This window comes from Pristiophorus japonicus, chromosome 1 (assembly GCF_044704955.1).
Source record: "Pristiophorus japonicus isolate sPriJap1 chromosome 1, sPriJap1.hap1, whole genome shotgun sequence".
Taxonomy (NCBI): domain Eukaryota; kingdom Metazoa; phylum Chordata; class Chondrichthyes; family Pristiophoridae; genus Pristiophorus; species Pristiophorus japonicus.
The window spans coordinates 543008372-543035235 of record NC_091977.1 but is presented as its reverse complement, the minus strand read 5'-3'; the positions used below and the strand labels follow the sequence as shown (position 1 = coordinate 543035235).

At 48.2% G+C, this 26864-nt stretch overlaps 1 protein-coding gene across 2 annotated transcripts in view; it reads left to right on the top strand.

The window, feature by feature from the left end:
- Positions 1-19747, top strand: part of LOC139278328 (chondroitin sulfate glucuronyltransferase-like) — a 54560-nt gene extending 34813 nt beyond the window's left edge. For both annotated transcript variants that reach the window (XM_070897004.1, XM_070896996.1), the window contains exons 3-4: positions 4649-4831; positions 12543-19747. In XM_070897004.1, coding sequence (XP_070753105.1) covers positions 4649-4831; positions 12543-13802 — 1443 coding nt within the window. In that variant the 3' untranslated portion in view covers positions 13803-19747. The remainder of the gene's footprint in view (positions 1-4648; positions 4832-12542) is intronic.
- Positions 19748-26864: the final 7117 nt, after the last annotated feature.

Here is a 26864-nt window from a genome sequence, read left to right as displayed (position 1 = left end):
GAAATTCCTCCTCATCACAGTTTTAAATGGGCAGCCCCTTATTCTAAGATCATGCCCCCTAGTTCTAGTCTCCCCCATCAGTGGAAACATCCTCTCTGCATCCACCTTGTCAAGCCCCCTCATAATCTTATACGTTTCGATAAGATCACCTCTCATTCTTCTGAATTCCAATGAGTGCAGGCCCAACCTCCTCAACCTTTCCTCATAAGTCAACCCCCTCATCTCTGGAATCAAACTAGTTGTGCCCACTTCTTTGGTGAGACCACACCTGGAGTACTGTGAACATTTTTAGTCTCCTTATCTGAGGAAGGACATACTTGCCTTGGAGGCGATGCAACGAAGGTTCACTAGATTGATCCTTGGGATCAGAGGGTTGTCCTATGAGGAGAGATTGAGTCTAAACATTCTGGAGTTTATAAAAATGAGAGGTGAACTTATGGAAACATATACGATACTGAGGGGGATTGACAGGGTAGATACAGGGAGGGTGTTTCCCCTGGCTGCGGAGTCTAGAACCAGGGGTCACAGTCTCAGGATAAGGGGTCGGCCATTTAGGACTGAGATGAGGAGACATTTCTTCTCCGAGGGTTTTTGGGGTTCTCTACCCATTTTGAGTATATTCAAGGCTGAAATTGATAGTAATTGGGAATCTGGGGATTGGACTGGGAAGTGGGGTTGAGGTCAAAGATCAGCCGTGATCATACCGAATGGCGGAGCAGGCTCGAGGGGCCGAATGGCCTACTCCTGTTCCTAATGCTTATGCCCTGAACCGCGCAGCGTTTCAGACTTGGAGATTCTTTCAGACGAGGTGTTAAACCGAGGCCCCGTCTGCTTTCTCAGGTGGACGCAAAAGATCCCATGGTCGCTATTTCGAAGAAGAGCAGGTTTGTTCTCCCTCAATCAACATCATAGAAACATAGAAAATAGGTGCAGGAGTAGGCCATTCGGCCCTTGAGCCTGCACCACCATTCAATAAGATCATGGCTGATCATTCCCTCAGTACCCCTTTCCTGCTTTCTCTCCATTCCCCTTGATCCCTTTAGCCGTAAGGGCCATATCTAACTCCCTCTTGAATATATCCAATGAACTGGCATCAACAACTCTCTGCGGCAGGGAATTTCACAGGTTAACCACTCTCTGAGTGAAGAAGTTTCTCATATCAGTCCTAAATGGGTTATCCCTTATCCTTAGACTATCATTAAAATAAGACAGATTATCTAGTCATTATCACATTGCTGTGTGTGGGAGCTTGCTGTGTGCAAATTGGCTGCTGCGATTCCTACATTACAACAGTGACTGCACTACACTGAGACGTCTGGTGGTTGTGAAATGCATTACATAAATGGAAGTTATTTCATTCTTTCTCTGGTCCACAAGGACTTTGACCTTGAAGCGATATCTTGGTGAATTATGGGACAGAGCTCCCTTTACTGTGCAGAACATGGCTTCTGCGTTTTCATACAATGATATAGGTAATGCATTTGGGGAGGGCTAACAAGACAAGGGGTTACATATTAAATGGTAGGACACTGAGAAGTGTAGAGGAACAGAGGGACCTGGGAGTGCAGGTCCACAGATCCCTGAAGGTAGCAGGCCAGGTAGATAAGGTGGTTAAGAAGGCATACGGGATACTTGCCTTTATTAGCCGAGGAAAAGAATACGAGTAGGAGGGTTATGTTCGAAATATATAAAACACTGGTTAGGCCACAACTGGAGTACTGCGTGCAGTTCTGTTCACCATGTTACAGGAAAGATGTGATTACACTAGAGAGGGTACAGAGGAGGTTTATGAGGATGTTGCCTGGACTGGAGAATTTTAGTGATGAGGAAAGATTGGATAGGCTGGGGTTGTTTTCTTTGGAACAGAGGAGGCTGAGGGGAGAACTGAATGAGGTGTATAAAATTATGAGGGGCCTGGGAGGAAGGACCGATTTCCCTTCGCAGAGGGGTCAACAACCCTCCCCATGGAGGAGCTTTATTTTTATTACATGGGTTATTTTTCCAGAGTTTTGTGGGAGCAGCTTTGTGCAACTTGTCCCGTTTTTATTTTTGGTGAAAACCCTGAACTACTGGCCTTGACTCTGGGCGATGGGACTATCCCAAAATCACTTGTAACCTGAACCTGTTCTGTTGGCGCTATGGGAACTTTGCAATGGAAAGAGTTAGCAAGTGGGCTCGAATCCTTTAACCAGATCAGAGGTGACTTTCTGCCATTCGGTTTCACATATGATTTACTGCTAACGTGAGATCCTTCAGGACTCCAATAGTTCTGTAATGGGATTAGTTTGGGGATTGATACAGGGCTATGGAGAGCGAGCGATGCAGTGGGATTAGTTTGGGATTGATACAGGGCTATGGGGAGAGAGCGGGGTAGTGGGATTAGTTTGGGATTGATTTAGGGCTATGGGGTGAGAGCGGGGCAGTGGGATTAGTTTGGGATTGATACAGGGCTATGGGGAGAGTGGGGCAGTGGGATTAGTTTGGGATTGATACAGGACTATGGGGAGAGCGGGATTAGTTTGGGATTGATACAGGGCTATGGGGAGAGAGTGGGGCAGTGGGATTAGTTTGGGATTGATTTAGGGCTATGGGGTGAGAGCGGGGCAGTGGGATTAGTTTGGGATTGATACAGGGCTATGGGGAGAGAGCGGGGCAGTGGGATTAGTTTGGGATTGATACAGGGCTATGGGGAGAGTGGGGCAGTGGGATTAGTTTGGGATTGATACAGGACTATGGGGAGAAAGCGGGATTAGTTTGGGATTGATACAGGGCTATGGGGAGAGAGTGGGGCAGTGGGATTAGTTTGGGATTGATACAGGGCTATGGGGAGAGAGCGGGATTAGTTTGGGATTGATTTAGGGATATGGGGTGAGAGCGGGGCAGTGGGATTAGTTTGGGATTGATACAGGGTTATGGGGAGAGAGCGGGATTAGTTTGGGATTGATGCAGATTGATCCTGCGGGACCCGATTGTTATTAACACCATAATAGAGGGACTGGACTGTGTAGTGTGGGTCAGACACTGGTGTTTCACCTCTGGGACCAGTGTTCCGATCCAATCCAGACAGAGAATGAAGGTTGTGTGTATCTGCCGATGAGGACCCTTTGTGATACGGGCAATCTCAATCCAGTGCGATTTGGTCAAGGGGCCTTTAGTGTAGATCTGCCTTTGATTTGGCCCCTAGTATCAGCTGTGGCTCAGTGCATAGCACTCGCTCTGAGTCAGAAGGTTGTGGGTTCAAGTCCTACTCCAGGGAATTGAGCACATAAATCTAGGCTGACACTTCAGTGCAGTGCTGAGGGAGTGCTACACTGACTGAGGTGTTGTCTTTCAGATGAGTTGTTAAACTGAGGTCCCGTCTGCTCTCCCAAGTGGATGTAAAAGATCCCACGGCACTATTTCGAAGAGGAGCAGGAGGAGTTCTCCCTGGTGTCCTGGCCAATATTTATCCCTCAATCAACGTAAGAAAAACCCCCGATTATCTGGTCATTGTCACATTGCTGTGTGTGGAAACTTGCTGTGCACAAATTGGCTGTGAAGCGCTTTGCAACGTCCGGTGGTTGTGAAAGGCGCTATATAAATGCAAGACTTTCTTTCTTTGCATTGGTTGTCAAACTGGGAGTCACAGCCGAACAGCTGACGCGAGAAATGGAAGATGGTCTCACTGGTGCAGTGAGGGCCCAGTGTTGAGCTGCAACAGAGCAGTGGGGGCTTTATGGCAGATGGACTGTAATGTTGGAAAGTGTGAGGTCATGCACTTTGGCTGAAAAAAAATCAAAGAGCAAGTTATTTAAATGGAGAAAGATTGCAAAGTGCCGCAGTACAGCGGGACCTGGGGGTACTGGTGCATGAAACACAAAAGGTTAGTATGCAGGTACAGTAAGTGATCAGGAAGGCCAATGGAATCTTGACCTTTATTGCAAAGGGGATGGAGTATATAAGCAGGGAAGTCTTGCTACAGTTATACAGGGTGGTATTGGTGAGGCCACACCTGGAGTACTGCGTGCAGTTTTAGTTTCCATATTTACGAAAGGATATACTTGCTTTGGAGGCAGTTCAGAGAGGGTTCACTCGGTTGATTCCGGGGATGAGGGGATTGACTTATGAGGAAAAGTTGAGTAGGTTGGGCCTCTACTCATTGGAATCCAGAAGAATGAGAGGTGATCTTATCAAAATTTATAAGATTATGAGGGGGCTTGACAAGGTGGATGCAGAGAGGATGTTTCCACTGGTGGGGGAGACTAGAACTAGAGGGCATGATCTTTGAATAAGGGGCCGCCCATTTAAAACTGAGATGAGGAGAAATTTCTTCTCTGAGGGTTGTAAATCTGTGGAATTCGCTGCCTCAGAGAGCTGTGGAAGCCGGGACATTGAATAAATTTAAGACAGAAATAAACAGTTTCTTAACTGATAAGGGATAAGGGGTTATGGGGAGCGGGCAGGGAAGTGGAGCTGAGTCCATGATCGGATCAGCCATGATCGTATTAAATGGCGGAGCAGGCTCGAGGGGCCGTATGGTCTACTCCTGCTCCTATTTCTTCTATTCTTATGTTTACTCCTGGTGCGGGTGTGTGTTGCTGGCATCGGGTGTCCGATGTAAGTGTCTGTTCCCCTGCACTGGCGTCTCAGAAGGTGCTTGTTGTTTCAGGATGTGCATTATCGCTCCTTCCAACTGGCCAAGGACACAGACCCCGATAAGGAGGACAGTGGAGAGTTCAGAAAGGCCCTCGCCGTGCACCTGGTGTCGGACTCTGCGATGATGTACCGCCTCCACCGGCGCTTCAGCCAGATGGAGCTCGAGCGAACGTACCAGGAAATCGGAGAGCTGCAGGTAACGTTGGGGTGGAGATCGCCTCGATAATTCTGAGGGCCTCTCTGGCTGACAGAGACTGAATAAATTCAATTCCCCTTTTTTAATTGTACGGGATTTTAAGGATTTGAATCCTCCAGATTCTATCTGCTTTACTCCCGTCCTCACTGGAGTTCCACCTCCTGGGTACAGCTCTACACGTGCCACCCATCCTTCGATATCCCGCCCATGCCGCTGTTCTTCATGTGCGAGACTAGATCATAGAATATTCCTGCACAGGAGGAGGCTATTCGGCCCATCGTGCCTGTGCCGGCTCTTTGAAAGAGCTCGGTGCTGAGAGGATGTTTCCCCCCAGGCTGGAGAGTCCAGAACCAGGGGTCACACAGTCTCAGGGTAAGGGGTCGGCCATTTAGGACTGAGATGAGGAGGAATTTCTTCACTCAGAGGGTGGTGAATGTTTGGAATTCTCTGCCCCAGAGGGCTGTGGAGGCTCAAAGTCTCTGAATATAATCAAGGCTGAGATCGATAGAATTTTGGACTCGTGGGATATGGAGATCGGGCGGGAAAGTAGAGTTGAGGTCGATGATCAGCCGTGATCTTATTGAATGCCGGAGCAGGCTCGAGGGGTTGTATGCTCCTAATTCTTATGTTCTTATCCAATTAGTTCCCCCCCGCCCCCGCTCTTTCCCCATAGCCCTGCAATTTTTTCACCAAGTATTTATCCAATTCCCTTTTGAATGTCATCAATAAATCTGCCTAACGCATTCCAGATCACAACCACTCACTCAGTATAAAAAAACATACCCTCATCTTGCCCCTGGTCCTTTTGCAATTATATTAAACCTGTGTCCTCTGGTTGCCAACTCTCCTGCTAGTAGGTAGTGAGTGTTGAGAGGCAGTTCGGTCATGTGAATGATTGTGCGCAGACAGGGTCCCACTTATAGTCATCGGGAGTTACAATCCTGGACACTTACCTTTTCCGCTCCGTGTTGGGGTCAGTGAGTCCCCACACTGGGTTACGGGAGTGTAGTGGTTATAAGAACATGAGCATTAGGAGCAGGAGTAGGCCATTCGGCCCCTCAAGCCTGCTCCGCCACTCAATAAGATCACGGCTGATCTTCTACCTCAACTCCACTTTCCTGCACTATCCCCATATCACTTGATTCCCTTACTATCCAAAAATCTATCGATCTCTGTTTTGAATATACTCAACAACTGAGAATCCACAGCCCTCTGGGGCAGAGAATTCCAAACATTCACCACCCTCTAAGTGAAGAAATTTCTCCTCATCTCAGTCCTAAATGGCTGACCCCTTATCCTGAGGCTGTGACCCCTGGTTTTAGACTCCCCAGCCCGGGGGAAACATCTTCCCAGCATCTACCCATTAATTCCCCTCAGAATCTTAGAAACAGAAACATAAAAATTTCAGGATTTCAGATTCAGGTGAATTTATAATGGGGAACAAAGAAATGGCGAACCAATTAAACAAATACTTTGGTTCTGTCTTATAGACATAGACATAGAAAATAGGTGCAGGAGTAGGCCATTCGGCCCTTCGAGCCTGCACCGCCTTTCAGTGAGTTCATGGCTGAACATGCAACTTCAGTACCCCATTCCTGCTTTCTCGCCATACCCCTTGATCCCCCTAGTAGTAAGGACTACATCTAACTCCTTTTTGAATATATTTAGTGAATTGGCCTCAACAACTTTCTGTGGTAGACAATTCCACAGGTTCACCACTCTCTGGGTGAAGAAGTTTCTCCTCATCTCGGTCCTAAATGGCTTACCCCTTATCCTTAGACTGTGACCCCTGGTTCTGGACTTCCCCAACATTGGGAACATTCTTCCTGCATCTAACCTGTCTAAACCCGTCAGAATTTTAAATGTTTCTATGAGATCCCCTCTCATTCTTCTGAACTCCAGTGAATACAAGCCCAGTTGATCCAGTCTTTCTTGATATGTCAGTCCCGCCATCCTGGGAATCAGTCTGGTGAACCTTCGCTGCACTCCCTCAATAGCAAGAATGTCCTTCCTCAAGTTAGGAGACCAAAACGGTACACAATACTCCAGGTGTGGCCTCACCAAGGCCCTGTACAACTGTAGTAACATCTCCCTACCCCTGTTCTCAAATCCCCTTGCTATGAAGGCCAACATGCCATTTGCTTTCTTAACCGCCTGCTGTACCTGCATGCCAACCTTCAATGACTGATGTACCATGACACCCAGGTCTCTTTGCACCTCCCCTTTTCCTAATCTGTCACCATTCAGATAATAGTCTGTCTCTCTGTTTTTACCACCAAAGTGGATAACCTCACATTTATCCACATTATACTTCATCTGCCATACATTTGCCCACTCACCTAACCTATCCAAGTCGCTCTGCAGCCTCATAGCATCCTCCTCGCAGCTCACACTGCCACCCAACTTAGTGTCATCCGCAAATTTGGAGATACTACATTTAATCCCCTCGTCTAAATCATTAATGTACAGTGTAAACAGCTGGGGCCCCAGCACAGAACCTTGCGGTACCCCACTAGTCACTGCCTGCCATTCTGAAAAGTATCCATTTGCTCCTACTCTTTGCTTCCTGTCTGACAACCAGTTCTCAATCCACGTCAGCACACTACCCCCAATCCCATGTGCTTTAACTTTGCACATTAATCTCTTGTGTGGGACCTTGTCGAAAGCCTTCTGAAAATCCAAATACACCACATCAACTGGTTCTCCCTTGTCCACTCTACTGGAAACATCCTCAAAAAATTCCAGAAGATTTGTCAAGCATGATTTCCCTTTCACAAATCCATGCTGACTTGGACCTATCATGTCACCTCTTTCCAAATGCACTGCTATGACATCCTTAATAATTGATTCCATCATTTTACCTACTACTGAGGTCAGGCTGACTGGTCTATAATTCCCTGTTTGCTCTCTTCCTTTTTTAAAAAGTGGGGTTTCATTGGCTACCCTCCACTCGATAGGAACTGATCCAGAGTCAATGGAATGTTGGAAAATGACTGTCAATGCATCTGCTATTTCCAAGGCCACCTCCTTAAGTACTCTGGGATGCAGACCATCAGGCCCTGGGGATTTATCGGTCTTCAATCCCATCAATTTCCCCAACACAATTTCCCGACTAATAAAGATTTCCCTCAGTTCCTCCTTCTTACTAGACTCTCTGACCCCTTTTATATCCGGAAGGTTGTTTGTGTCCTCCTTAGTGAATACCGAACCAAAGTACTTGTTCAATTGGTCTGCCATTTCTTTGTTCCCCGTTATGACTTCCCCTGATTCTGACTGCAGGGACCTACGTTTGTCTTTACTAACCTTTTTCTCTTTACATACCTTTGGAAGCTCCTCGTCTCAGTTTTAAATGGGCGGACCCTTATTCTAAGATCGTGCCCCCTAGTTCTAGTCTCCCCATCAGTGGAAACATCCTCTCTGCGTCAAGCCCCCTCATAATCTTATAAATTTTGATAAGATCACCTCTCATTCTTCTGGATTCCAATGAGTAGAGGCCCAACCTACTCAACTTTTCCTCATAAGTCAACCCCCTCATCCCCGGAATCAGCCTAGTGAACCTTCTCTGAACTGCCTCCAAAGCAAGTATATCCTTTCGTAAATATGGAAACCAAAACTGCATGCAGTACTCCAGGTGTGGCCTCACCAATACCCTGTATAACTGTAGCAGGACCTCCCTGCTTTTATACTCCATCCCCTTTGCAATAAAGGCCAAGATACCATTGGCCTTCCTGATCACTTGCTGTACCTGCATATTATCCTTTTGTGTTTCATGCACCAGTACCCCCAGGTCCCGCTGTACTGCGGCACTTTGCAATCTTTCTCCATTTAAATAACTTGCTCTTTGATTTTTTTTCAGCCAAAGTGCATGACCTCATACTTTCCAACATTACATTTCATCTGCCATAAAGCCCCCACTGCTCTGTTGCAGCTCAACACTGGGCCCTCACTGCACCAGTGAGACTATCTTCCATTTCCCGCGTCAGCTGTTTGGCTGTGACTCCCAGTTTGCCAACCAATGCAAAGAAAGAAAGTCTTGCATTTATATAGCGCCTTTCACAACCACCGGACGTCTCAAAGCGCTTCACAGCCAATTTGTGCACAGCAAGTTCCTACACACAGCAATGTGACAATGACCAGATAATCTGGGGTTTTTCTTACGTTGATTGAGGGATAAATATTGGCCAGGACACCAGGGAGAACTCCTCCTGCTCCTCTTTGAAATAGTGCCGTGGGATCTTTTACATCCACTTGGGAGAGCAGACGGGGCCTCGGTTTAACAACTCATCTGAAAGACAGCACCTCAGTCAGTGTAGCACTCCCTCAGACTGCACTGAAGTGTCAGCCTAGATTTATGTGCTCAATTCCCTGGAGTAGGACTTGAACCCACAACCTTCTGACTCAGAGCAAGAGTGCTATACTAGGGGCCAAATCAAAGGCAGATCTACACTAAAGGCCCCTTGACCAAATGGCACTGGATTGAGATTGCCCGTATCACAAAGGGTCCTCATCGGCAGATACACACAAGGAAGCAGTAGCAGGATATTTGGAAAAACATAATAGTCAAGCAGAGTCAGCATGGTTTTATGAAAGGGAAATCATGTTTGACAAATTTACTGGAGTTCTTTGAGGATGTAACGAGCAGGGTGGATAAAGGGGAACCAGTGGATGTGGTGTATTTGGATTTCCAGAAGGCATTCGATAAGGTGCCACATAAAAGGTTACTGCACAAGATAAGAGCTCATGGATAATATATTAGCATGGATAGAGGATTGGCTAACTAATGGAAAACAGAGAGTCGGGATGAATGGGTTACCCTTTTCCGGTTGGCAAACGGTAACTCGTGGGGTGCCACAGAGATCGGTGCTGGGGCCTCAACTATTTACAATTTATATTAATGATTTGGATGAAGGGACTGAGTGTAATGTAGACAAGTTTGCTGATGATAGAAAGATGGGTGAGAAAGCAAATTGTGAGGAGGACACAACAAATCTGCAAAGGGATATAGACAGACTAAGTGAGTGGGCAAATATTTGGCAGATGGAGTATAATGTGGGAAAAAGTGAGGTTATCCACTTTGGCAGGAAAAATAAAAAAGCACATTTTTATTTAAATAGAGAGATATTACAAAATGCAGTAGTTCAGAGACTCTTGGGGGTCCTTGTGCATGAAACACAAAAAGTTAGTCTGCAGGTACAGCAAGTGATCAGGAAGGCAAATGGAATGTTGGCCTTTATTGCAAGGGGGATAGAGTATAAAAGCAGGGAAGTCCTGCTACAACTGTAAAGGGTATTGATGAGACCACACCTGGAGTACTGCGTATAGTTCTGGTCTCCGTATTTAAGGAAGGATATACTTGCATTGGAGGCTGTTCAGAGAAGGTTCACTAGGTTAATTCCGGAGATGAGGGGGTTGAGGATGAAAGGTTGAGTAGGTTGGGCCTCTACTCATTGGAATTTAGAAAAATGAGAGGTGATCTTATTGAAACATACAAGATAATGAGGGGTCTCGACAAGGTGGATGCAGAGGATATTTCCTCTGATAGGGGAAACTAAAACTAGGGGACATAGTCTTAGAATAAGGGGCTGCCCATTTAAAACTGAGATGAGAAGGAATTTCTTCTGAGGGTTGTAAATCTGGAATTCTCTGCCCCAGAGAGCTGTGGAGGTTGGGTCATTGAATATATTTAAGGTGGAGATAGACAGATTTTTGAGTGATAAGGGAATAAAGGGTTATGGGGAGCGGGCAGGGAAGTGGAGCTGAGTCCATGATCAGATCAGCCATGATCTTATTGAATGGCGGAGCAGGCTCGAGGGATTGTACGGCCTATTCCCGTTCCTATTTCTTTTGAAATTCCCCATTGAACTCTCAACAAGCCACTCGGTTGTCGGGGCAACCAGAACTGGACATTAAATGTGGCTTTGCCAGCACAGACCAGGGGGTTAAGTCTGGACCTTTGCTAGTCTCTGTGACTCCGTATTGCAGCACTTGGGCGCTGGTAGAGATGATCCAGTGCTTCATTAATCGCTGAATCGGCAGCAAGGAGCAATTGCCTCTCACCTGCAACCTCCCTGTCGCAACCTTTCATCTTTCTTTACATTTTATCGACTGGTGGCCCTCTGAACTCATGGAATCATAGATTCATACAGTGCAGGAGACGGCCATTCGGCCCATCGGGTCTGTACCAGCTCTGTGGTAAGAGCAATCCAATCAGTCCCACGCCCCCTGATCTTTCCCCACAGCCCGGCAAATCTCTCATTTTCAAGTATTTATCCACTTCCCTTTGGAAAGTTACGATTGAATCTGCTTCCTACACCCTTTCAGACAGTACATTCCTGATCACAACTTGCTGAGCAAAAGGAATTCTCGTCTCTGCCACCGGCCGCCCGCCCACCACAGCTTTTTTGCCAATGACCTTAAATCTGTGTCCTCTGGTTTCTGGCTCTCTTGCCAGCAGAAACAGTTTCTCCCAGTGTACTCTATCAAAGCTCCATCCTTCCATACTTCACACTTCTCCCAGTGAAAAGGATCCACATACGAAAAGATTAACCTTGGCACCCTGTCAGACTGACAATCACCCGCCGAATATTCTCACCACGTAACACACTTCTCCAAGGGAAGGGTGTAAAGATACGAGAACATCTCGAGCTTTCGTCACCAAACCAACGCTTCCTGACTTGGCTCTTCTGTCCGTCTCTTTGTATGACCTTGGTGCCGTCCTTCACCCCGCCCCTCCATCCATCACCTGGGTTTCTCAATAATTAAAACCAGAGGTGATCCAAAACTCGACTGCCCCATGTCCTAACTCGCACTGAGTCCCGCTCGCCCATCACCCCCTGTGCCCCGTGTCCTAACTCGCACCGAGTCCCGCTCACCCATCACCCCCTGTGCTCACTGCCCCATGTCCTAACTCACACCAAGTCTCGCTCACCCATCACCCCCTGTGCTCGCTGCCCCGTGTCCTAACTCGCACCAATCCCGTTCACCCATCACCCCCTGTGCTCGCTGCCCCGTGTCCTAACTCGCACCAATCCCGCTCACCCATCACTCCTGTGCTCGCTGACCTACATTGAGTTAAGCAATGCCTCGATTTCAAAATTCTCATCCTTATTTTCAAACCTCTCCATGGCCTCGCTCCTCCCTATCTCTATAATCTCCAACGTTTCAAGGACACCCTCAAAGCCACCTTAATAAATTGCAACATTTAGTCCCATCCACCCTTTCCTTCAACCACTGTCTGTCCCACCTGTGACAGAGACTGTAATTCCCGTATTGGACTGTTCAGTCACCTGAGAACTCACTTTTAGAGTGGAAGCAAGTCTTCCTCGATTCCGAGGGACTGCCTCTGATATGATGAATCTCCTCCAGCCCCACAACTCCGCTCCCCCCCCCCGAGATGTCTGTGCTCCTCTAATTCTGCCCTCGTGCACCCCTGATTATAATCGCTCCACAATTGGTGGCTGTGCCTTCTGTTGCCTGGGCCCCATGCTCTGGAACTCCCTCCCTAAATCTCTCTTACCTCTCTTTCCTCCTTCAAGACGCTCCTTAAAACAGACCAAGCTTTTGGTCACCTGCGCAAATTTCTACTTATGCGGCGCGCCGTTAAATTGTTTTATCTCCTGTGAAGCGCCTTGGGATGTTTCACTGCGTTAAAGGCGCTATATAAATACAAGTTGTTGCTCGAGCACTAATCTTTTTATGGTGTGTGTTGTAGGTGGAAATAAAGAACCTGAGTAAGCTGACCCCAGAAGGGGAAGCGGGAGCATCCTGGCCGATCGGCATCAATCCGCCCTTCAAACCCAAAACCCGCTTTGAGGTGATAAACTGGGACTACTTCACGGAGGAGCAGATCTACTCGTGCGTCGAGGGGGCCCCCAAGTGCGAGCTCCACGGCATCAACAAGGCGGACATCAGCAACATCATCGAGACGGCCGTGCAGCAGCTAAACGACAAGTACCAGCCCCTGCTGCGCTTCCGCAAGCGGCAGCTGCTCAACGGCTACCGGCGCTTTGACCCGACGCGGGGCATGGAGTACATGCTGGACTTGGCGCTGGAGGCCCACACCCAGAAGGGCCACAGCCGGGCCATTGCCAAGCGGGTCAGCCTGCTGCGGCCGCTGGGCAGTGTGGAGATTATCCCCATGCCATACGTGACCGAGGCCACCCGGGTGCAGGTCATCCTGCCACTGACTGTGCACGAGCAGGACTACGTGGGCAACTTCCTGGACGCCTACTCCATGAACGCCCTGGACCTGCACGACAACGCCCTGCTGACCTTCCTCTTTGTCTACGACCCCTTCGACGCGCAGCGGGTGAGCCAGAACGACGTGTTCGCCGGGGTCAAGTCCGCCATCGCCGACCTGGAGAAGCGCTATCCGGATGTGAAGATCCCCTGGATCAGCGTCAAGACGGACGTGCCGTCCCAGGTCAAGATCATGGACATCATCTCCAAGAAGCACCCGGTCGACACCCTGTTCTTCATGGCTGGCGTCTGGACGGAGCTCAATGGCGAGTTCCTCAACCGCTGCCGCATGAACACCATCAACAACTGGCAGGTCTTCTTCCCGCTGCACTTCCAGGAGTACAACCCCGCCGTGCTGTACCGGGAGCAACAGACCCCTTCCTCGGCTGAGTTCCTCAAGGACGGCCACTTTGACCGGCGGGTCTTCGCCGAGGCTTGCTTCTTCAACTCGGACTACATGGCGGCCCGCACCGCCATGGCGGCCGACATCTTGGACAACGACGAACTGCTGGAGAGCATGGAGGTGTACGACGTGTTCATCAAGTACTCGGGCCTGCACATCTTCCGGCCGGTGGAGCCCGCCCTGGTGCAGAAGTACAGCCACCGCACCTGCAACCCCCGGCTGAGCGAGGAGGTGTACCACCGCTGCCTGCTCAGCAACCTGGAGGGGCTGGCATCTCGCTCCCAGCTGGCCCTGGCCATGTTCGAGCAAGAGCAGGCCAACAGCACCTAGACTCGGCACGGTGCCCAGGGCACTTAACTGCGCAGTATTTAACACACAAACTCGTGATGTCAGGGGACAGTTAGTCGTAGTCGGTTAGACGCTGGCTTTTAGCCTCTGGGTTCCCTGCTCAAATCCAAGCCCCTTATTCACACAAAGGGCAGTGGAAATTGTCATCTCTCTCATTAAAAACATAAGCAACAGGAGCAGGAGTCGGCCATTCGGCCCCTTGAGCCTGCTCTCCATTCAATAAGATCATGGCTCATCTGATCTTGGCCTCAGTTCCACTTCCCCGTGCGCTCCCCAAAAAGCAGTTGAGGCTGGGCGGAGGGGGTTTCAAAACTTGAGATTAGTACATTTGTGTTGGGCAAGGGTAGTAAGGGTTCGAAAATTATTGGGCCTGTTTCTGTGTTGCAATTTCTATGTAACCTCAGTAATAATTATTGTACGCACGGATGCGTTATCCCCACACATGTCCACAGATCCCTGAAAGTAGCAGGACAGGTAGATAAGGTGGTTAAGAAGGAACACGGAATACTTGCCTTTATCAGTCGAGGCATAGAATACAAGAGCAGGGAGGTTATGCTTGAACTGTATAAAACACTGGTTAGGCCACAGCTGGAGTACTGCGTGCAGTTCTGGTCACCACATTACAAGAAAGATGTGATTACACTGGAGAAGGTACAGAGGAGATTTACGAGGATGTTGCCTGGACTGGATAATTTTAGCTATGAGGAAAGATTGGATAGGCTGGGGTTGTTTTCTTTGGAACAGAGGAGGCTGAGGGGAGACCTGATTGAGGTGTATAAAATTATGAGGGGCCTGGATAGAGTGGATAGGAAGGACCTATTTCCCTTAGCAGAGGGGTCAACAACCAGGGGGCATAGATTTAAAGTAATTGGTAGAAGGTTTAGAGGGGATTTGAGGGGAGATTTTTTTCACCCAGACGGTGGTGGGGGTCTGGAACTCACTGCCTGAAAGAGTGGTAGAGGCAGAAACCCTCATAGTATTTAACAAGTGCTGGATGTGCACCTGAAGTGCCGCAACCTACAAGGCTACAGACCGAGAGCTGGAAAGTGGGATTAGGCTGGGGAGCTCTTTGTCGGCTGGCGCCGACACGATGGGCCGAATGGCCTCCTTCCGTGCTGTAAATTTCGATGATTCTTACCAAGGCGGGTAGATGGAATTGAGAGATACAGATCAGCCACGATCTAATTCCTGTTCCTGTATTCCCAGATTGATGGCGTGGAAATATCTGCTAGTTGTAAAGATCATGAAGTAATTCCTTGCTTCTCTCAGTCTCTTCCTCCCAACAATCTGCAGACTTTATATAACCAAAACTTAGCCTCATTGAATTCCTGATTCCTGATCTCCCTCTAGTTATCTTTTAATAGTCTCTCCCACATTGGCGATGTGCTGCACTACGGCCTTTAGCTGTCGGAGATCTACTCGACATCTTAATGGTGCTGAGACATAGAAACATAGAAAATAGGTGCAGGAGTCGGCCATTCAGCCCTTCGAGCCTGCACCACCATTCAATAAGATCATGGCTGATCATTCCCTCAGTACCCCTTTCCTGCTTTCTCTCCATACCCCGTGATCCCTTTAGCCGTAAGGGCCACATCTAACTCCCTCTTTCCCTCTTGAATATATCCAATGAACTGGCATCAACAACTCTCTGCGGCAGGGAATTCCACAGGTTAACAACTCTCTGGGTGAAGAAGTTTCTCCTCATCTCAGTCCTAAATGGCCTACCCCTTATCCTTAGACTGTGTCCCCTGGTTCTGGACTTCGCCAACGTCGGGAACATTCTTCCTGCATCTAACCTGTCCAGTCCTGTCAGAAGTTGACATGAGGTGGTCCTTTCACCAGCGCCAACATCTCTCACTTCAATGAGCGAGATAAACAGGTGATTAGCAGGGCAGATTCCGTATCGGGGTCACACTCTCTGCTTACTCTCATATCAACTGCCCTGATACAAAATGTTCAGCAAATATTTTGCATTCAATAAGACTTTTCAAAGGTCCCTAACAAGAAAATGCCATTGAGCCCATCGAACCCACGCCTCTCACACACCCATGTAGGTTCTAACCTATTATAGACGCCACCCACCCATTTAATGTCCTCCCACAGCCCCTGAACACTCGATCCTGTCATGGACTGTACCCATTCCTTCCACCACCGGCGCCCCCTGGCTGCAGTGTGCACCATCTACAAGATGCACTGCAGCAACTCGCCAAGGCTTCTTCGGCAGCACCTCCCAAACCCGCGACCTCTACCACGTAGAAGGACAAGGGCAGCAGGCGCATGGGAACACCATCACCTCCACGTTCCCCTCCGAGTGACTTGGAAATATATCGGCCGTTCCTTCAGCTCTGTGGGAGCACCTTCCTCACACGGACTGCAGTGGTTCAAGGCAGCGGCTCACCACCACCTTCTCAAGGGCAATTAGGGATGGGCAATAAATTCTGGCTTTGCCAGCGACACCCACATCCCAAAAATGACCCAAAATAAAAATCTCGCACACTCTGCGCATTTGATTTCTTTTGGGAAAGTTCAGGCAAAAACACTCGCTGCTCTCTCAAATCAAGCAAGACTCCAGGATTGTCATCCATCCCCATATCTCCCCTCTCCAGCCCTGACCTGTTGTACTCAGTTGAGATAAGTCTGTGCATTGACCATATTCCGTGGTGCTGTGCATCAATAGCTCCCTTGCTGATCTATGTGGCCAAGAAAGCAGCAGCGGGTGATGCAGCCTGGGTAGGTGCAAACAATAATCCTGGTCCAACCAGCCTGGTAAAAGTGTAGAGGTGTAGATGTTGGAATCGCAGAATGATGCAGCACAGAAGGAGGCCATTCGGCCCATCAAGTCCGTGCCGGCTCTGTGAGAGCAATCCAATTAGTCCCACTCCCCCCGCTCTTTCCCCATGGTCCTGCTAAGTTTCCCCTTTGATAGTTACTATTGAATCTGCTCCCACCGCCCTTTCAGGCAGTGCGTTCCCGATCACAACAACTCGCTGCGAAGAAACATTTCTCCTCCTCTCCCCTTCTGGTTCTTTTGCCGATTATCGTCACTCTCTGTCCTCTGGTTACCGACCCCCATGCCACTGGAAACAGTTTCCCCTTATTGAATGGCGGAGCAGGCTCGAGGGGCCAAATTGCCTAATCTGGCTCCTATTTCTTATGTTCTCATGTTCTACGCTATCAAAACCCCTCATAATTTTGAACATCTCTCTTAAATCTCCCCTTAACCCTCTCTGCTCTAAGGAGAACAATAAACATAAGAAATAGGAGCAGGAGTAGGCCATTCGGCCCCTCGAGCCTGCTCCTCCATTCAATAAGATCATAGCTGATCTGATCATGGTCTCAGGTCCACTTCCCTGCCCGCTCCACATAACCCTTCACTCTCCTATCGCTCAAAGATCTGTCTATCTCCGCCTTAAATATATTCAATGACCCAGCCTCCACAGTTCTCTGGGACAGAGAATTCCACAGATTTACAACCCTCTGAGAGAAGAAATTCTTCCTCATCTCAGTTTTAAATGGGTGGCCCCTTATTCTGAAACTATGTCCCCCAGTTTTAGTTTCCCCTATAAGTGGAAATATCCTCTCTGTATCCACCTTGTTGAGCCCCCTCATTATCTTATGTTTCAATAAGATCGCCCCTCATTCTTCTGAACTCTAATCCCTTCTCTTCCAGTCTCTCCACAAAACTGAAGTCGCTCATCCGTGGTACCATCCCAGTAAATCCTTTCCGAGGCCTTCACATCCTTCCTAAAGTGCTCTGCCCAGAATTGGACACAATACTCCAGCTGGGGCCTAAGCAGTGATTTATAAAGGTTCAGCATGAGCTTCTTTGCTTTTGAATGAGGGCAGGTTTACGGCTGTGATAACCTCCTGGCTACCGAAGAGTGCGACTGTTTGTTGTGGAGCAGGAGTTAGCAGGAGGGATAATTGGCAAAGTGTCGGTGAGGTGAGGAATGTTCGTTCCGGGGGGAGTGGAACACCTTCCTGTCTCAGACACCCGGGCCGGCGTCAAGCATTACCCGTTTGCTGGAATACAGAGAATTTTACAGCACAGAAACACACCCATTTGGCCCAGCGGCATAAAGCTCCTGTCCTAGCCCGACCTCGGAAGAGCAACACGTGTACTGCGCACCGCTCTCCGGCCTGTCGGGCGGGATTCTCAGTTCATTTTGTTTCAGCCCCTGGGATTGTGGCTGAGACTGCCCGACCTCGAACCAGCGGGCGAGCACTTTCACCCCCCTCCCGCTGTCTGGGCTGGATTCGAACCCAGTTTTCCAGAGGTGAAAGGGCTGTGTCTCGCCCACTCAGCCCTCGCATGATAGATTTCCTAGGACCCCTGGTGTTGACCACCCCTTGCCCAGGGACTCCGCTGCGTTCTAACGGTTCCGCTTTAAGAAGGTGACTGCAGTGTATGACTGCTACCTGCCCGTTAACTTTACACCCGCCCCGTTAATGGGTTCGGGCGCCTGGAGAGCAGCGAGTGACCAAGTCTCTGCTCTCGCCTGTTGCGTACCCACAGTCTGGAAGAGCCAAGCCCAGTTCCTGGCACTGTGAGTCAACATCGAACAGAGCCTGAAGCTGAGTCGTCATGACTGGCTTTGGCGTCCCGGGTAAGAAAGTGGAGGTTCCTATTCCTGATCATTCCGGGAGGGGTTGCTAGATACTGTATGTGTGTGTGTGTCAGTATCAGAGTATGTGTTGGGTGTGTGTCTCTGTGTGTTGGGTGAGTGTTGTGTGCGTGTGTGTGTCTGTCTGAGTGTTGTGTGTGTGCACTCACATTCGGTAAGGACAGCATTGAACGTTAACTGTTACTTGCTATGCGAATATCCTGTCAATACTCAGCCGTCTAGACTTGCGCATAAACCACAGCCATCTCAATGTGGTACTGGTGTTTGCTGGGTCCTGGAACCATATCCCACGAGCCCCCTTCAGGAGGGTAGGGTGAAGATTAACAGAAGAAGGAAGAGAGGAGAAGGCTGAAGACTGAGGGTCAGCTTGTAGCTTCAGCTTTGACCCACCCCACCCAAGGCTACTTCGAGTATTTGATGACCAATAGTTAGCTTCTCTCTTTAATTTGATACGATTTGCACCTTGCTTCCCAGTGTTGTCGCTAGGTGTATTTAGTCTGTTGGTGCTAGTCATGTGCACTTTAATATGCTAGTCTTAATTCATCAGTTCAAATCATTCCCATCACTGCCACCCAAGTATTATATAAAATGCTCTCCAGGCACAATCCAAGTCTGGAAGCTATAAATTCTCCTAGATATTGTTCATGGTTCAAGTGGACATCCAACCAAAGCTTACTCTTCAAACGTCTGGCTGTGACTCAGTGGGTAATACACCTCTGACTTGCACTGTTGTGCATTCGAGCCTCCACTCCACAGACGTGAGCCCATCATCCGGGCTGACACCCCCAGTGCCAGTACCGAGGGAGTGCTGCACTGTCGGAGGCGCCGTCCTTCGAATGAAATGTTAAACCGAGGCCCCGTCCGTTCTCTCGGGTGGACATAAATGATCCCAGCTCCATTATTTAAAAATAAAGGGAGTATGGTGCCCTCGTCAACCTTCGTCCCTCAACCAACAGCAATTTCGCTGGTCATTTCTTTCATTGCTATCTTTGATGGGGTGTGTGTGTGCGCAGACTGCCTGCCACCTACACCCACAAACAGTCACTGCACTTAGAAGTATTTCAGCGTACATGAAACGCTTTGGCAAGCTCTTCCCGCTATCCTAGTGGCAACACTGGTTCCTGTAAATAAACTCTTGCACTTGTGTTGGGAAGGACGGTCCCCTTTAGCGAAGGACACTGTTTGGGTGCCTTCCAATGGCTCGTTCCATCACCTTGTCTTAAAAGCTGTAACTTTATGTTGTAACTGTCTGTTCTAAGCACTGTGCTGCCAGTTTGAACAAAGACATGGCATTAGAAGCTGTTACTGTTTGATTGCTGAATGGTGTCGCGGGACCGATAGATCGCACTTCGCGGGGCCCCTCCTGCAAGTTTTCTTTGCTACTTTTCCAATGCCATCTTAACAAGCTGGCCGCCAGTCGTGGTCGTCTGAAACTCGTATTCCCCCAGGACATAGGAACATAATAAATAGGAGCAGCAGTCAGCCCCTTGAGCCTGCTCCACTGATCAATGAAATCATGGCTGACCTTCGACCTCAATTCCACTTTCCCTCCTGATCCCCATATCCCTCCATTCCCCCGGAGTCCAAACCTCTCTTGCTCTCAACCATCAATGTACTCAACGACTGAGCCTCCACAGCCCTCCGGGGTAAAGAATTCCAAAGTGAGTGAAGACATTTTTCCTCATCTCGGTCCGAAATGTCCGACACCTTATTCTGAGACTGTGCCCCCTGGATCTAGACTCCCCAGCATTTACAGAGCAGAAGGAGGCGATTTTGGCCCATCATGTCTGCGCAGGCCAACAAAGAGCCCCATGGCCCTTGGTCAGCAGCCCTAAAGTTACATATAAACCCATGAACAATGACGGAAAGGCAAAGAGCACCCAGCCCAACCAGTCCGCCCCACACAACTGCAATACCCCTTATACTGAAAACATCTACACTCCACTCCACCGGAGCCAAGTGATCTCCTGGGAGAGGCAAAAAAACAGATAAAAACCCAGGCCAATTTAGGGAGAAAAAATTCCTCTCCGACCCATCAAGAGATCGACATAGAAAATAGGTGCAGGAGTAGGCCATTCAATGAGTTCATGGCTGAACATGCAATTTCAGTACCCCATTCCTGCTTTCTCCTTGATCCCCTTAGTAGTAAGGACTACATCTAACTCCTTTTTGAATATATTTAGTGAATTGGCCTCAACAACTTTCTGTGGTAGAGAATTCCACAGGTTCACCACTCTGGGTGAAGAAGTTTCTTCTCATCTCGGTCCTAAATGGCTTACCCCTTATCCTTAGACTATGACCTCTGGTTCTGGACTTCCCCAACATTGGGAACATTCTTCCTGCATCTAACCTGTTTAAACCCGTCAGAATTTTGAACGTTTCTATGAGATCCCCTCTCATTCTTCTGAACTCTAGTGAATACAAGCCCAGTTGATCCAGTCTTTCTTGATATGTCAGTCCCGCCATCCCGGGAATCAGTCTGGTGAACCTTCGCTGCACTCCCTCAATAGCAAGAATGTCCTTCCTCAAGTCAGAAGACCAAAATTGTACACACTATTCCAGGTGTGGCCTCACCAAGGCCCTGTACAACTGTAGTAACACCTCCCTGCCCCTGTACTCAAATCCCCTCGTTATGAACACCAACATGCCATTTGCTTTCTTAACCGTCTGCTGTACCTGCATGCCAACCTTCGATGACTGATGTATCATGACACCCAGGTCTTGTTGCACCTCCCCTTTTCCTAATCTGTCACCATTCAGATAATAGTCTGTCTCTCTGTTTTTACCACCAAAGTAGATAACCTCACAATAGATCACCCTCGCCATATTCTATTCCCTGCAGTACTTACCATTATATCTGTGCCATCCAACAAAAGGTCATCTAGTCTAATCCCAATTACCAGCCCTGCAGGTTACTGCACTTTAAGTGCCCATCCAACCATCTCTTTAAAGTGCTGAGGGTTTCTGCGTCCATCACTTCCAGGCAGCGAGTTCCAGATTCCCACAACCCTCTGAGTAAAGAAGCCCCCCTCAAATCTCCTCTAAACCTTCCAACAACCATTTTAAAACTACTCCCCCTCGTAATAGACCCCTCCACCAATGGAAATAGACCCTTACTATCCACTATGTCCAGGCCCCTCAATATTTTGTACACCTCGATGAGATCTCTCAACTTCCTCTGTTCCAATGAGAACAAACCCAGCCTATCCAATCTGTCCTCATAACTAAGATTCTCCATTTCAGGCTGCATCCTAGTAAATCTCCTCTGCACCCTCTCCAGTGCAATCACATCCTTCCTATAATATGGCGACCAGAACTGCACGCAGTACTCCAGCTGTGGCCTAACCAAAGTATTATCCAATTTAAGCATAACCTCCCTGCTCTTATAGAAACATAGAAAATAGGTGCAGGAGTAGGCCATTCGGCCCTTCTAGCCTGCACCACCATTCAATGAGTTCATGGCTGAACATGCAACTTCAGTACCCCATTCCTGCTTTCTCGCCATACCCCTTGATCCCCCTAGTAGTAAGGACTACATCTAACTCCTTTTTGAATATAGTGAATTGGCTTCAACAACTTTCTGTGGTAGAGAATTCCACAGGTTCACCACTCTCTGGGTGAAGAAGTTTCTCCTCATCTCGGTCCTAAATGGCTTACTCCTTATCCTTAGACTGACCCCTGGTTCTGGACTTCCCCAACATCGAAAACATTCTTCCTGCATCTAACCTGTTTAAGCCCGTCAGAATTTTAAACGTTTCTATGAGATCCCCTCTCATTCTTCTGAACTCCAATGAATACAAGCCCAGTTGATCCAGTCTTTCTTGATAGGTCAGTCCCGCCATCCTGAGAATCAGTCTGGTGAACCTTCGCTGCACTCCCTCAATAGCAAGAATGTCCTTCCTTACGTTAGGAGACCAAAACTATACAATACTCCAGGTGTGGCCTCACCAAGGCCCTGTACAACTGTAGTAACACCTCCCTGCCCCTGTACTCAAATCCCCTCGCTATGAAGGCCAACATGCCATTTGCTTTCTTAACTGCCTGCTGTACCTGCATGCCAACCTTCAATGACTGATGTACCATGACACCCAGGTCTCGTTGTACCTCCACTTTTCCTAATCTGTCACCATTCAGATAATTGTCTCAGTTTTTACCACCAAAGTGGAATAACCTCACATTTATCCACATTATACTTCATCTGCCATGCATTTGCCCACTCACCTAACCTATCCAAGTCACTCTGCAGCCTCATAGCATCCTCCTCGCAGCTCACACTGTCACCCAACTTAGTGTCATCCGCAAATTTGGAGATACTACATTTAATCCCCTCGTCTAAATCATTAATGTACAATGTAAACAGCTGGGGCCCCTTTCACAGAACCTTGCGGTACCCCACTAGTCACTGCCTGCCATTCTGAAAAGTACCCATTTACTCCTACTCTTTGCTTCCTGTCTGACAACCAGTTCTCAATCCACGTCAGCACACTACCCCAATCCCATGTGCTTTAACTTTGTACATTAATCTCTTGTGTGGGACCTTGTCGAAAGCCTTCTGAAAGTCCAAACACACCACATTAACTGGTTCTCCCTTGTCCACTCTACTGGAAACATCCTCAAAAAATTCCAGAAGATTTGTCAAGCATGATTTCTCTTTCACAAATCCATTGTGACTTGGACCTATCATGTCACCTCTTTCCAAATGCGCAGTTATGACATCCTTAATAATTGATTCCATCATTTTACCCACTACTGATGTCAGGCTGACCGGCCTATAATTCCCTGTTTTCTCCCTCTTTTAAAAAGTGGGGCTACATTGGCTACCATGGCCTTTAACCTTCATGACCAATCTACCATGTGGGACCTTATCAAAAGTCCAAATATACTACTACATACGCAGTATCCTCATTGACCCTCTTAGTTACCTCCTCAAAAAATTCAATCAGGTTAGTCAGACATGATCTTCCCTTAACAAATTTGTGCTGACTGTCCATAATTAATCCTTGCCTTTCCAAATGCAGATTTATCCTGCCAGGATTTTTTCCAATAATTTTCCCACCACTGAGGTTAGGCTGACAGAGCTGTAATTACTTGGCCTATCCCTTTCTCCCTTCTTAAACAAGGATACTACATTAGCAGTCCTCCAATCCTCCGGCACCATGCCCAGATCCAAAGAGGACTGGAAAATGATGGTCAAGGCCTCTGCTATTTTTTCTTTTACTTCACTCAACAGCCTGGGATGCATTTCATCCGGGCCTGGGGACTTATCTAGTTTCAAAGCTGCTAAACCCCTTAATACTTCCTCTCTCACTATATTTATTTCATCCAGAATATCACACACCTCCTCGATAGCAGTATCTGCATCACCCCTTGCCTTTATGAAAACAGATGCAAAGTATTCGTCAAGAACCCAACCAACATCTTCCGCCGCCACACAAAGATTACCCTCATGGTCTCTAATAGGCCCTACCCTTTCTTTAGTTACCCTCTTACTCTTAATATATTTATAGGACATCTTGGGGTTTTCCTTAATTTTACTGGCCCAGAATTTCTCGTGCTCTCTCAGTATTCCTAATACCCTTTTTAATTTTGCCTCTTAACTTTCTATATTGCTCTAAAGATTCTGAAGTATTTAGCCGTTGGTATATGACATAAGCGTCCCTTTTTTTCTTAATCCTCCCCTGTAAGTCCCTAGATTTTATATGTTTCAATCAGATCACATCTCATTCTAATAAACTCCAGAAGGTATAGACTCTCCGTCTCTCAGCCTAGCTACACTGGAAACACTCTAACCGTTACCTTGGTTTTTTTTGCCCTCAACAGTCAACCTTGTCCAACATTCTTCCCATAGCCACCAGTGCCAAAAATAGTTCATTCGCTGCTCGTGGGATCTTGCTGTCTGCATATCAGTGACTGCAGTTCAACAAGTCACCTACGGGTTGGGATGTCCTGCCGATGTATTGAATCACTGTGAAAAGGGATTTATTTTCTTTTCACATTTTCTTTATCTTTTTATTTGGTGAGGTCTCCCTGCCCAGTTGGTTCTTTATTTCTAGTTTTCTTCCCTATCCCCTCCTTCCTATTCTGAACACGCGGCCCTCACAGAGGTCAGGTCATCTTGGCCAAGTGACCACTCTTCAGGTGTCAGCCCAGCCATGGATTGGGCCGATGGCCCTTAATCTGGGCAACTCTCTCAGTCTTTTTGTTGGGAAACACCCGGCTCCTCCTTGGCTGGCCAGGCTGGTGGGTTCATTGTTTCTGTTTTCCTTCTGAGACGGGGATGAGAAGTGCTTTTGCATATTAGAGTGGCTTTGTCAATGGCCCCCCCCTTCTTGGCCGACAGCTCTTTTGTCAATATTCACGGCCCCCCTTCCTTCAGCTGTGACTGGTGGGCGAACCCGTTCTGGATGTCCGACAGTTCCTTTGTCACAGCTAACTGCCATGCGGTCTCTGGAGTTTGAACAAAAGAATTTTTTCACATATCTGTACAAGGTGATCCCATAAAATCCACAAAATATTCAACTGAGTGCATTCTTTAAACAGAAACTTTGCGATCTCTTCACTGACTCTCCAAAGCCTGTCCACCATTTACAAGTCAGGAGTGTGACGGAACACTCTCCACTTGCCTGGATGAGTGCAGCTCCAACAACACTCAAGATGCTCGAAACCATCCAGGACAAAGCAGCCCGACCACCACCTTAAACATTCACTCCCTCCACCACGTTCCCCTCTGAGTAATCAACGTTCTCACTTGGAAATATATCAGCTGTTCCTTCATCATTGCTGGGTCAAAATCCTGCAACTACCTCCCTAACAGAGCTGTGGGAGCACCTTCACCAGAAGGACTGGAGTGGTTCAAGGCGGTGGCTCACCACCACTTTCTCAAGGGCAATTAGGGATGGGCAATAAATGCTGGTTTTACCAGCGATGCTCACATCCCACGGACGAATTAAATATATACATCTGCACACATACACATACATGCACTTTTCAGCAGCGACCTCTATCCGCCCTGAGATTTGCAGCCATGATCGTGGGCCCACAATCTCTGGGATACAGCTCCATGAAGGCTGACAGCTAACCGCTAACATCATCCAAATGGGACATTTGTCATAATGCGAGTCTAGCTGGTGAGCACAGGCAGGGAGCGTGGCAGCAGAACTTCATCCCAGCCATCTCCCACCATCTAGACATGTTGGACCAGGTACAACACAGGTTAGGTACATAGCAAAGCTCACCTGTGCTCCGCATCTTAGCGTCTGACTGCGAGTCTTTGCTGAGAAGGTAAGGAAGCGAGTTTATCCTCAGCAGGTGTTCGATGCGGTAACAGAGAGTGGCCCGGGACCAGACCGACCAGATTGGTAAGTGTTCGCAGAGAAAATCCCAGCAGATTGCTCCAAGCGAGAGGTCACTGACTAGAGTTCAGTGCTGATGGGTAGTTAGTTTGAAACTGCTTTGTTGTTTGAGCCCAGTTATAAGAAAGAAAGAAAGACTTAGATTTCTAAAGCACCTTTCACGACCACTGGACGGTTCAAAGCGCTTTACAGCCAATTAAGTAATTTTGGAGTGTAGTCACTGTTGTAATGTGGGGGACGCGGCAGCCCATTTGTGCTCAGCAAGCTCCCACAGAAATGTGATAATGACCCATTAATCCGTTTCTGTTATGTTGATTGAGGGATAAGTATTGGCAAGATCCCCCACTCTTCGAAATAGTGCCATGGGATCTTTTACGTCCGTCTGAGAGAGCAGGCGGGGCCTCGATTTAATGTCTCATCCGGAAGACAACACCTCCGACAGTGCAGTCCTCCCTCAGTACTGCCCCTACGACAGTGCTGCACTCCCTCAGTACTGCCCCTCCGACAGTGCAGTCCCCCTCAGTACTGCCCCTCCGACAGTGCAGTCCTCCCTCAGTACTGCCCCTCCAACAGTGCGGTGCTCCCTCAGTACTGCCCCTCCGACAGTGCAGTCCTCCCTCAATACTGCCCCTCCGACAATGCTGCACTCCCTCAGTACTGCCCCTCCGACAGTGCAGTCCCCCTCAGTACTGCCCCTCCGACAGTGCTGCACTCCCTCAGTACTGCCCCTCCAGGTGTGGCCTCACAAAAGGCAGGTAACTATAGGCCGGTTAGTTTAACATCTGTAGTGGGGAAAATGCTTGAAGCTATCATTAAGGAAGAAATAGCGGGACATCTAGATAGGAATAGTGCAATCAAGCAGACGCAGCATGGATTCATGAAGGGGAAATCATGTTTAACTAATTTACTGGAATTCTTTGAGGATATAACGAGCATGGTGGATAGATGTGTACCGATGGATGTGGTGTATTTAGATTTCCTAAAGGCATTCGATAAGGTGCCACACAAAAGTTTACTGCAGAAGATAAAGGTACGCGGAGTCAGAGGAAATGTATTAGCATGGATAG